The sequence below is a fragment of the Danio rerio genome, chromosome 7, assembly GCF_049306965.1.
Source record: "Danio rerio strain Tuebingen ecotype United States chromosome 7, GRCz12tu, whole genome shotgun sequence".
Classification (NCBI taxonomy): Eukaryota; Metazoa; Chordata; class Actinopteri; order Cypriniformes; family Danionidae; genus Danio; species Danio rerio.
In genome coordinates, this window is record NC_133182.1 from 79,067,501 (window position 1) to 79,080,000 (window position 12,500).

The 12,500-nt window shown below is 38.9% G+C and overlaps 1 protein-coding gene across 2 annotated transcripts in view; it reads left to right on the top strand.

Moving 5' to 3' along the window:
- Positions 1–12,500, top strand: part of LOC101883122 (phospholipid-transporting ATPase ABCA1) — a 157,656-nt gene that overhangs the window by 137,803 nt on the left and 7,353 nt on the right. For both annotated transcript variants that reach the window (XM_073907702.1, XM_073907701.1), the window contains exons 35-45: positions 923–997; positions 1,467–1,636; positions 2,060–2,237; positions 4,596–4,711; positions 4,839–4,983; positions 7,553–7,676; positions 7,911–8,040; positions 8,363–8,483; positions 10,348–10,410; positions 10,556–10,662; positions 10,962–11,103. In XM_073907702.1, the coding sequence (XP_073763803.1) occupies positions 923–997; positions 1,467–1,636; positions 2,060–2,237; positions 4,596–4,711; positions 4,839–4,983; positions 7,553–7,676; positions 7,911–8,040; positions 8,363–8,483; positions 10,348–10,410; positions 10,556–10,662; positions 10,962–11,103 (1,371 nt within the window). The remainder of the gene's footprint in view (positions 1–922; positions 998–1,466; positions 1,637–2,059; positions 2,238–4,595; positions 4,712–4,838; positions 4,984–7,552; positions 7,677–7,910; positions 8,041–8,362; positions 8,484–10,347; positions 10,411–10,555; positions 10,663–10,961; positions 11,104–12,500) is intronic.

Genomic DNA, 12,500 nt, shown 5'->3' on the forward strand with positions numbered 1-12,500 from the left:
TTGTTTGTTTTGTTTTTATGTGTTTATTATTTTATTTTATATTTTATTTTTAAATCACTTTTTCTATTTTATTTTGGTTTGTTTTTTCAAATTTTTAAATTTTTTTATTTGTTTTGTTTTTTATGCATTTATTATTTAATTTGATTAAAATTTTTATAGATTTTTTCTATTTTAATTTTGTTTATTTTGGTTTGTTTTTTTATAATTTGTCATTTAATTTAATTTATTATTTATGAGAATTTATTTAGTTTTTTTTACGTATTTATTATTTTATTTTATTATTTTTTATTTTTCTGCTTTATTTTGGTTTGTTTTATATTTTATTTATTTATTTATTTATATAATTTTTAATTTGGTTTAAAAAATAGAATCAGGATTAGACCCAGGTAAATGGATCATGTTCAACATTACATTAATCTGTTCTATTTCAGTTAATTTTTTTGGAAATACCTATATTATTATAAATATTATTTGGGGGGGTTAATCTGTTCTATTTCTGTTCATTTATTTGGATATATGCATATTGTTAATGCAATGGTTTATTTACAAACGATCAAGTTTCATTGGTTTGTTTTGTCTTCATGTTCTTATGCCTTGTTTTGGGGGTACATATATGTTATGTTTACAGCAGCAGTGTGTTACTTGTATATTCTCTGACTGCATGACTGTTTATATACTGGCAGTAGTAGGCCTTGGTACTTATAATAACTTATAATTGCTATAATAATTAAAGCAGCAGCAGCATTGTAGCAGATCTACTCCACTAAGACCAAACACATCAACTCTGTTATTTACATGTGTGTCAGTGCAAAAAAAAGTTATATTGTTGTATTTGTGGTTAGGTGTTGTTCACAAAAATGCTGAAATAAATGTTCTCCTTAGAGAACTAAAATTTAACCTCTTATTCTCTCTCTTTCTGCAGTTTAAGCAGTCTGAGGATATTTTCCAGGCCATTCGGTTGTTTTTATTGGAGTTGGGCACCAGAGACAATATGAAGGTAAGAAATGATCAGCACAGGCTTATTGGAAATACCTGCTTCATCCTAAATGTTTGGGAATCTGCAATCTTGACTGCTTTTTGTGGGTAGAATGAACACTTTACAATTTATTCCCTACATAACGTATTTTAGATTTACTCAAATGCATACAGCGCCCTCTAGTGGATTTGTCATCTGAAACGTGCAACCAAATGTACCTAAAGTAATCACCTTTATTTCCCTGCTGCTTTCATACAATAAAGTGTTTTAAAGCAGCATCAATGCCTGGAAATATTTATAATGTTGCAATTTACCATGTTTGTCTGTATGTGTGTGTGCCTGAATGTGTGTGTGTCATTGTGTATGTTTTATGTGTGTTGTTGCATGTGATTTTTTAACCATGTTTTGTCTCTGTGTGTTTGTCCATTTGCTTATGTGTTTTTGTACCATGTGTGTGTGTGTGTGTGTATGCGTGTGCGTGTGCGCGCAGGTGTGGTTCTACAATCCGGGCTGGCACTCTCTGGTGTCGTTCCTGAATGTGGCCAGTAACGGCGCTCTGAGAGGGAATTTGCCGGCGGGACGCAGACCTGAAGATTACGGCATCACCACATTCAACCACCCGCTCAACCTGACCAGAGAACAGCTCTCAACAGCAGCACTGTGAGTCTGTTGTCATCATTGTGCTGTGGTTTGTGTTGCCAAAGCAACTGTAGAATCAGAACAACTACCATTGTTGTTGTGTTACCATAGCAACTGTAGAATCGCCACAACAGATCTGTTACTATTGCTGTTGTGTTACCATAGCAACTGTGGAATTACCACGACTGATCAATTACTATAGTTGTTGTGTTACCATAGCAGCTGTAGAATTACCACAACATATCTGTTACTATTGTTGTTGTTTTACTATAGCAACCGTAGAATCGCCACAACTGATTAATCCAAGCTATTTACATTTGTATAGGTTAAATACACTACGACACTGTAGTATTTACTATGAATGACGAGCGTACTTTGTCATCTGGGCAGATTCCTCTTTTTTGACTGGTAAATTCAGCGAATTTGTGTCTTTTTGTGTTTCAGGGCATCGTCGTCTACAGACGTGGTGGTGGCGATCTGCGTGATCTTCGCCATGTCCTTCATACCAGCCAGTTTCGTGCTGTTTCTCATCCAGGAACGCGTCACTAAAGCCAAACACCTGCAGTTCGTCAGCGGCGTCAATCCCACCATCTACTGGCTCGCCAACTTCGCCTGGGACATGGTACACCAAGTCATGATAACGAGAATACACCTTTCAATATGTCGAGACAACAAAAAAATTCAGTTGTGATAACAAGAAAACAACTTTCGATATGTTGAGATAAGAAAAATTAAGTTGTGATAACGAGAAAACAACTTTAGATATGTCAAGATCAAGTTGAAATTAAATCTTGATAATGAGAAAAGAACTTTAAATATGTAATCAAGTCTTGATAACATGGAAACTTTTGATACATCAAGATAACGAAGAAATTAAGTTGTAATAACAAGGAAACAACTTTCGATATTTCAAGGTGATGAGAAAATTAAGTCATAATAACGAGAAAACAACTTTCCATGTGTTGAGATAACAGAAAAAATCTAGTTGTGACAACGAGAAAACAAGAAAAAAAAAGTCGCATTGACAAAAAAACATTTTTTAATATGCCAAGATAGCAAAAAAAGTATTGTGATAACGAGAAACAACTTTCAATATGTCAAAGTAAACTACTAATTAACGAGAAAACAACTTTTGAAATGTTGGGATAACGACAAAAATAAGTTACGATAACATGAAACCAACTTGCAATATGTCAAGATAACGAGAATACAGCTTTCGATATGTCGAGCTAACAAAAAGTTAAGTTGTATTAATGAGAATTCAGCTTTCGAAATGTCGAGAAACTAAAAAATTAAGTCACGATATCAAGAAAAGCACTTGCGATATGTCAAGATAGCAAAAAAATGTAATTGTCATAATGAGAATTTTTTTTTGATATGTCAAAATTTAGATTAAGTCATGATAACGAGAAAACTTATGATATGTTGAGATAACAACAAAAGTAAGTTACGATAACAAGAAAACAACTTGCGAAATGTCAAGATAACAAAAATTAAGTTGTAATAATGAGAATACAGCTTTCGATTTGATATGCTGAGAAAATTAAAAATTAAGTTACAATAACATGAAACCAACTTGCAATATGTCAAGATAACAAGAATTTGGCTTTCGATATGTCGAGAAAACAAAAAATTAAGTCACGATAACAAGAACTTGTGAATTGTTAAGATAGCAAAAAATTTAATTGTGAAACCGAAAAAATAACTTTTGATATGTCAAAATAAACTAATAATTAACTCTTGATAATGAGAAAATGACTTTTGATATGTTGAGATAACGCTAAAATTAAGACACGATAACAAGAAAGCAACTTGCGATATTTCAAGATAACGAGAATACAGCTTTTAATTTGTCGAGATAACAAAAAATTACCTTGTAATAATGAAAATACAGCTTTCGATATGTCGAGAAAACAAAAACTAAGTCCCGATAACAAGAACTTGTGACTTGTCAAGATAGCAAAAAAATTAATTGTGATAACGAAAAAACAACTTTTGATATGTCAAAATAAACTAATTAATAAAGTCGTGATAATGAGAAAACAACTTTCGATATGTTGAGATAACGACAAAATTAAGTCACGATAACAAGAAAACAACTTGCAGTATTTCAAGATAGCAAAAAAGCATTAAATTGTAATAATGAGAAAACAACTTTCGATTGTGTAGATAACGAGAAAATAACTTTTAAATTGTCAAAATAATAAAAATAAGTTATTATAATGAGAAAATACATTCTGATATGTTGAGATAATGACAAAATTAAGCTGCTAACAAAAAATTAAGTTGTGATAACGAGAAAACAACTTTCGAAATGTCGCAATACCAAAAAAATGAATTGGTGATCGTGAGAAAACAAGAAAGAAAACTATAATAACGCATGGCCTCTGAGCACTTCCACACTGTCCAGAGAGAGACGGATGAGCACTAAAAAGAGGAGCTGAGATAGCTAATTAAAACTCGATTAAAACTCCATCAATTCAGCGCTGAAGACGCTTCACAGGCTCCACTGGCCCAGGCAGAAACGCACATTACAGTCTCAGAGCGAGACGAATAACCTCCGCTAATAACTCACGCATGGATCAATTAGTGTCAAAGGAGATGAACGGGGTTTGCGACATAATGTTCAGCATGGTTTTGTTATAAGTTAGCAAGATACATCCAATAAAAAAACACAACAGGATCTAATAATACAAAAATATACATGTTCATTTACGTTTGTTCCATTTTAATTATTTCCCTCCCATTAAATGTGTTTTATATTCACAGATGGGTTGGAATGGGGTGTTTATTTGCACGCATAATTTCATCACCAGGTCAACTCATTAAATATTAAGCTGCTGTAAAAATTATTATTATTATTATTTTTGTTTGGTTTAGCATCTGATTGCAATGAGCTTAATGCTTAAAATAATAATAACATCCTTATTATTTATTACAAAATAAAGTATTTGATGTATTGTGTATGTGTGTGTTTCAGTGTAACTACATCGTCCCGTGTGTGATCGTCATCATCATCTTCCTCTGTTTCCAACAAAAGTCCTACGTTTCTCCACCAAACCTGCCTGCGCTGATCCTGCTGCTGGCGCTCTACGGGTCAGTGTGTGTGTGTGTGTGTGTGTGTGTGTGTGTGTGTGTGTGTGTGTGTGTGTGTGTGTGTGTGTGTGTGTCTGTGTGTGTGTTTTCATATGTGATCATTTACCTGTGTGTGTGTGTCCTGCAGGTGGTCCATCACTCCGATGATGTACCCGTTCTCGTTCGTCTTCAGTGTTCCCAGCACAGCGTATGTGGTTCTGACCTGCATCAACCTGTTCATCGGCATCAACGGCAGCGTCGCCACCTTCGTCATGGAGCTCTTCGACGACCCGGTGAGACACACACGCACACACATACCCACACACATACACAGTTAAACACACATACTTAATACAATATACTCATAATAATATACATTTACCGGCCACTTTATTAGGTACACCTTACTAGTACCAGGTTGGACTCCCATTTGCCTTCAGAACTGATGAGAATATCATTTTAGTCTGTTTTTTTTAGCTGTTTTCCTGAAAGTTATTAAAAATGAATACCTTTATAAGTTATTCAGCATGTTTGGTGAGCGTGAAGAGCTCAAATCAGCTCAAAACAGCACCTTTGCTGAGCGAGACCAGGGTGTGTGTTATTGGAGAGAAACTGGCGTCTTTCATTCTTCATTCTCTGTGTCTCTACCCACAATCCTCTCTGCCCCGAGCTGATGTTTTATTGCTAATAAAGCGTCTCCGAGAGCCTGCGCTGGAGCTGATTTGACGTTATTGACAGGCGATGCGTTAAAACTGGACTTTGTCTCTCGGAGGGACGTTCATGCTGGATAAAGATATGGGGAATGGCAGACGATGCTGCAGAAGTGTCTTCTTTAGTGAAGAGAGTCTGCTAACACTCCTTTGGTCCAATCACAGCTCTCTTTCTCACTCTACAGCCAATCACAGCTGTGTTTCTCTCTCTACAGCCAATCACAGCTCTGTTTCTCTCTCTACAGCCAATCACAGCTCTGTTTCTCTCTCTACAGCCAATCACAGCTCTGTTTCTCTCTCTACAGCCAATCACAGCTCTGTTTCTCATTCGATATCCAATCACAGCTCTGTTTCTCTCTCTACAGCCAATCACAGCTCTGTTTCTCATTCGATATCCAATCACAGCTCTGTTTCTCATTCGATATCCAATCACAGCTCTGTTTCTCTGTAGCCAATCACAGCTGATTCTCTCTCTACAGCCAATCACAGCTCTGTTTCTCTCTTTAAAGCCAATCACAGCTCTGATTCTCTCTTTAAAGCCAATCACAGCTCTGTTTCTCTCTCTGTAGCCAATCACAGCTCTTTTTCTCTCTTTAAAGCCAATCACAGCTCTGTTTCTCTCTCTGTAGCCAATCACAGCTCTGTTTCTCTCTCTGTAGCCAATCACAGCTCTGTTTCTCTCTCTATAGCCAATCACAGCTCTGTTTCTCTCTCTATAGCCAATCACAGCTCTGTTTCTCTCTCTATAGCCAATCACAGCTCTGTTTCTCTCTCTATAGCCAATCACAGCTCTGTTTTTCTCTTTAAAGCCAATCACAGCTCTGTTTCTCTCTCTATAGCCAATCACAGCTCTGTTTTTCTCTTTAAAGCCAATCACAGCTCTGTTTCTCTCTCTATAGCCAATCACAGCTCTGTTTCTCTCTCTATAGCCAATCACAGCTCTGTTTCTCTCTCTATAGCCAATCACAGCTCTGTTTCTCTCTCTATAGCCAATCACAGCTCTGTTTCTCTCTCTATAGCCAATCACAGCTCTGTTTCTCTCTCTATAGCCAATCACAGCTCTGTTTCTCTCTCTATAGCCAATCACAGCTCTGTTTTTCTCTTTAAAGCCAATCACAGCTCTGTTTCTCTCTCTATAGCCAATCACAGCTCTGTTTCTCTCTCTATAGCCAATCACAGCTCTGTTTCTCTCTCTATAGCCAATCACAGCTCTGTTTTTCTCTTTAAAGCCAATCACAGCTCTGTTTCTCTCTCTATAGCCAATCACAGCTCTGTTTCTCTCTCTATAGCCAATCACAGCTCTGTTTCTCTCTCTATAGCCAATCACAGCTCTGTTTTTCTCTTTAAAGCCAATCACAGCTCTGTTTCTCTCTCTGTAGCCAATCACAGCTCTGTTTCTCTCTCTACAGCCAGTCACAGCTCTGTTTCTCTCTCTATAGCCAATCACAGCTCTGTTTCTCTCTCTATAGCCAATCACAGCTCTGTTTCTCTCTTTAAAGCCAATCACAGCTCTGTTTCTCTCTCTACAGCCAATCACAGCTCTGTTTCTCTCTCTACAGCCAATCACAGCTCTGCTTCTCTCTCTATAGCCAATCACAGCTCTTTTTTTTCTCTTTAAAGCCAATCACAGCTCTGTTTCTCTCTCTGTAGCCAATCACAGCTCTGTTTCTCTCTCTACAGCCAGTCACAGCTCGGTTTTTCACTCAATACCCAATCACAGCTCTGTTTCTCACTCTGTAGCCAATCACAGCTCTGTTTCTCTCTCTGTAGCCACTGTGTGTGTGCGTCTGTGTGTGTGTCTGTTTGTGTGTGTATGTCTGTGTGTGTGTGCGTGTGTGTGTGCGTGTGTGTGTGTTAGAGAATATGGGTCAGTATAAACCCTGTGAGAGTCTCGGTTTCTGGTGATTGTGATGATGAATGAACATAAAGCAAGAAAAGCTTCCCATGATTCCCTCAGCTGTGTGAACCGTACAGTGCTCAAATACCATCACAATTATATTTCATTGACTTCAGATATAAATATATATTACTATATACTGTACTAGTGCAGACATCATACTGAAAAAGACACTGCGGTTATGAGAAACACTCAGTCAAACACTGAAGCCTAATGTTGTGTGTGTGTGTGTGTGTTTGTGTGTGTTTTCTCCAGAATATTACTCGTATCAATGACATCGTCAAACAGGCTCTGCTGGTGTTTCCTCATTTCTGTTTGGGACGAGGCCTGATGGACATGGCCAAAAACCAGGCGGTGGCCACACTCTACCAAAACCTGGGTAAAACACACACACGCATACACATACATAAACACGCACAGTCATGCATACACATATAATGCACACATGCATACACACTAGCACACATACACACACGTTCACTGATATAAACACACAAACACTTATATACATGAACAAACACACACATACGCATACACACTGACACATACTTACACACATGCTCATACACTCCCACACAAAATCTGATGTGTGTGTGTGTGTGTGTTTTCTCAGGTGAAGACCGCTTCGTGAATCCCCTCACCTGGAATATGGTGGGCAAGAATCTGTTTGCCATGTCCATCCAGGGCGCCGTCATGTTCGCCGTCACACTCCTGATCCAGTACAAGTTCTTCTGCAAACCACGGTGAGAGCAAAGCCTGAAAACCAGTCTGTGTTATTCAGCGGATGTCATCTGGTAATAACAAACTTTAGAATGTCACAAACTGACCAATCAGAATCCAGTATTCCAGACAAGCATGTAATCAACTGCTTTACTGCACACCTCCCAGCCAATCAGAATCAAGAATTTTAACAGACCATGAAATAAAATATATAAATATATGAGATATATTTGAAATTAATACGTGTAGCATCCACGCTAGCATTCATGCTAATGGCACCCTTTGTGTCTATATACCAATGTCAAACGTAGTGTTCACCTTAAATGAACAAACTTGTATTGACAGGTCCGTGAAGTCTCCGTTTACTTCATCAGCGGAGGAGGATGAAGACGTGGCCCGCGAACGAGAGCGAGTTTATAACGGCGGAGCCCAGAAAGACCTGCTGCACATCTGTGACCTCACTAAGGTACTTCCTGCTCGTCAGAAATCCACTTCCTTCTTTACGGGAGGCTGACGATCTGTCTTTGAAAGTGCCGAAGTTTTCGGATAATCCAGTTTTAATCTACAATTGCTATGGTAACACAACAACAATAGTAACTGATCTGTAGACGAGATTCTACAGTTGCTATGGTAACTCAACTATAATAATCAATATGTTGTGGTGATTCTACAGTTGCTATGGTAACAAAACAACTAAAGTAATTGATCTGTTGTTGTGATTTTACAGTTGCTATGGTAACACAACAACTAAAGTAATTGATCTGTTGTTGTGATTTTACAGTTGCTATGGTAACAAAACAACTAAAGTAATTGATCTGTTGTTGTGATTTTACAGTTGCTATGGTAACACAACAACTAAAGTAATTGATCTGTTGTTGTGATTTTACAGTTGCTATGGTAACAAAACAACTAAAGTAATTGATCTGTTGTTGTGATTTTACAGTTGCTATGGTAACACAACAACTAAAGTAATTGATCTGTTGTTGTGATTTTACAGTTGCTATGGTAACAAAACAACTAAAGTAATTGATCTGTTGTTGTGATTTTACAGTTGCTATGGTAACACAACAACTAAAGTAATTGATCTGTTGTTGTGATTTTACAGTTGCTATGGTAACAAAACAACTAAAGTAATTGATCTGTTGTTGTGATTTTACAGTTGCTATGGTAACACAACAACTAAAGTAATTGATCTGTTGTTGTGATTTTACAGTTGCTATGGTAACACAACAACTAAAGTAATTGATCTGTTGTTGTGATTCTACAGTTGCTATGGTAACACAACAACTATAGTAAGTGATCAGTTGTGGTGATTCCACAGTTGCTATGGTAACACAACAGCAATAGTACCAAATCTGTTGTGGTGATTCTACAGTTGCTATGGAAACACAACAACTATAGTAATTGATCTGTTGTGGTGATTTTACCGTTGCTGTGGTAACACCTCAACTATAGTAGTTGTTCTATTGTGATTCTGCAGTTGCTATGGTAACACAACAGCTATAATAATTGATCTGTTGTGGTGAATTTGCGAGTTGCTATGGTAACACTACTATAGTAATATGAACAAATGACCTAATGCTGTAGTTTAAACTAAAGTGTGTGTGTGCATGCTTGTGCGTGTGTGTGTATCTGTGTGTGAGTGTGTGTGTTTGTCTATGTTCGTGCATGTGTGTGAATGTGTAACTATATGTGCAAGCGAGGCTGATGTGCAGGTGTGTGTGTGTGTGCGTTTGTGTGTGTGTCCGTGTGTGTGTGTGTGTGTGTGTGTGTGTGTGTGTGTGTGTGTGTGTGTGTGTGTGTGTGATGCTGCAGGTGTTCGCAGGGCTTCAGTGATTAGTCATGAGTGTTTGATTGTGCTGATCTGCAATCAGTCTCTCAGACAGCAGATGTGGGATCTCACTGAAATCATCTGAAGCCCTGAATCATCAGCACTGCACTGATAAACTCACTCCGTCCATCACATGCCTTCCGACTGCATTCACATGCATATAATTACATTACATATATGACATTATTGCATCCTTTAAATACTCCAGCATCCATCGCGCAGTTCTCCTCAGAATAACAGACGGGATAGGGTAAATCACTGATCGATGACCGTCTCAGAAAGATGTACATTTATTAAAGAGCACCGTCCTCAATATAAACATCGCAGCTTTTCTATCCACACACACGTGTTTCCTGATTAAGATCGCTGAACACTCGACTCACGTAAATCCTCTGTGTTTAAACTAATCAGAGGGCGACTGAGGATATCATATCAAGTCTCTGCTGCACATAAAACTTTAGCATCAGGAGTGATTGTGCTTATCATTTCTGTCTTCCAGATGTACCGTAAGAAACTGACTCCAGCTGTGGATAAGATCTGTGTGGGTGTTCCTGCTGGAGAGGTACATGCAAATCACACACACACACAAATGAGCACACAAACATGTGTGATTGACATCTAAAGCAGCCAATCCGTGCGTGTCCTGGATTTGTGCTCTCTTGGTCCTCTTTTGAGCTGCGAGTAGAGTTTGTGTTTGTGTGTTTCAGTGTTTTGGGTTGCTGGGAATTAACGGTGCAGGTAAAACCACAACCTTTAAAATGCTGACAGGAGACATCCGTCCGACCGCAGGAGACGCTTTCATCAACGGATACAGGTACAGCAGAGGAAAGCAGCAAATTTACCACATCACGTTTATAGATCAGGGTTGGGAGTAATGCGTTAGGAAAGAAATGCTTTACAATAACAACTGGGTTTTTTTTTTTGCTGTAACACATTGCTTATCAGTTTTCAGTGTATCATTAGCCCCTTCACACACACACATTTCTATGTTCCTTCTTAATGCCAACTGTGTCACTAATTATCGATGAGATGCTTATGATAAGCCATTGTTTGTTTACCATCAAGCTCTCTGTGTGTGTGTGTGTGTGTGTGTGTGTGTGTGTGTGTGTTCAGCATCCGCTCTGAGATGCAGCAGGTGCAGCAGAACATGGGTTACTGTCCGCAGTTCGACGCCATCGATGATCTGCTGACGGGACGAGAGCATCTGCAGTTCTACGCCAGACTCAGAGGAGTTCCTGAAGCGGAGGTGGCCATGGTGAGTGTGTGCGCGTGCGTGTGCGTGCGTGTGTGTGTGTGTGTGTGTGTGCGCATTTATGTCTGTGTGTGTGTTTGTGTGTGTGCGTGTGTGTGTGTGTGTGTGTGTGTGCGCATTTATGTCTGTGTGTGTGTGTGTGTGTGTGCGTGTGTGTGTGTGTGTGTGTGCGTGTGTGCACATTTATGTCTGTGTGTGTGTTTGCGTGTGTGTGTGTGTGTGCGTATTTGTGTCTGTGCAATTGTGGTTGTAAGTAGGGGGTTTTTGTAAGTGAGTGTGTGTGTGTGTGTACATGTTTATGTGTGTGAGCACGTGTGCATAAGTGTTTGTGTGCAATTGTGGGTATAAGTGTGTGGGTGTGTTTGTGTGTGTGTATGTCTGTGTGCATGTTTGTGTGTGTGAGGGTGTGTATGCTTGTTTGTGCACAAGTGTGTGTTTGTTTATGTGTGCATCTGCGTATTTGTGTGTGTGTGTGTGATTGTGGTTGTAAGTGGGGGGGTTTGTAAGTGAGTGTGTATGTGTACACGTTTATGTGTGTGAGCATGTGTGCATTAGTGTGTGTGTGTGTAGTGTGTGTGTGTGTGTGTGTGTGTGTGTGTGTGTGTGCAATTGTGGATATAAGTGTGTGGGAGTGTTTGCGTGTGTTTGTCTGTGTGCATTTTCGTGTTTGTGAGGGTGTGTATGTTTATTTGTGCACAAGTGTGTGTGTTTGTTTATGTGTGTATCTGCGTGTTTGTGTGTGTTTGTGTGTGTGTGTGTGTACGTCTGTGTGATTGTGGTTGTAAGTGGGGGGTTTTTGTATGTGAGTGTGTGTGTGTGTGTGTGTGTGTGTGTGTGTGTGTGTGTGTGTGTGTGTGTGTGTGTGTGTGTGTGTGTGTGTGTAAATGTTTATGTGTGTGAGCGTGTGTGCATTAGTGTTTGTGTGCAATTGTGGATGTAAGTGTGTGGGTGTGCATGTTTGTGTGGGTGAGGGAGGGTGTGTATGTTTGTTTGTGCACAAGTGTGTGTTTGTTAATGTGTGCATCTGCGTGTGTGTGTGTGTGTGTGTGTGTGTGTGTGTGTGTGTGTGTGTGTGTGTGATTGTGGTTGTAAGTGGGGGGGTTGTATGTGAGTGTATATGTGTACACGTTTATGTGTGTGAGCATGTGTGCGTTAGTGTGCGTGTGTGTGCGCAATTGTGGATATAAGTGTGTGGGAGTGTTTGTGCATGTTTGTTTGTGTGCTGTGTTTGTTTGTGCACAGGTGTGTGTGTGTGTTTGTTTATGTGTGTATCTGCGTGCTTGTATGTATGTGTGTGTGTGTGTGTGAACATGAACGTGTATGTGTGTGTGTGTGTGTGTGTGTATGTGTGTGTAATAGTTTTGTTCTAAATAACTAACAAAACATAATTTCTTGTTTAT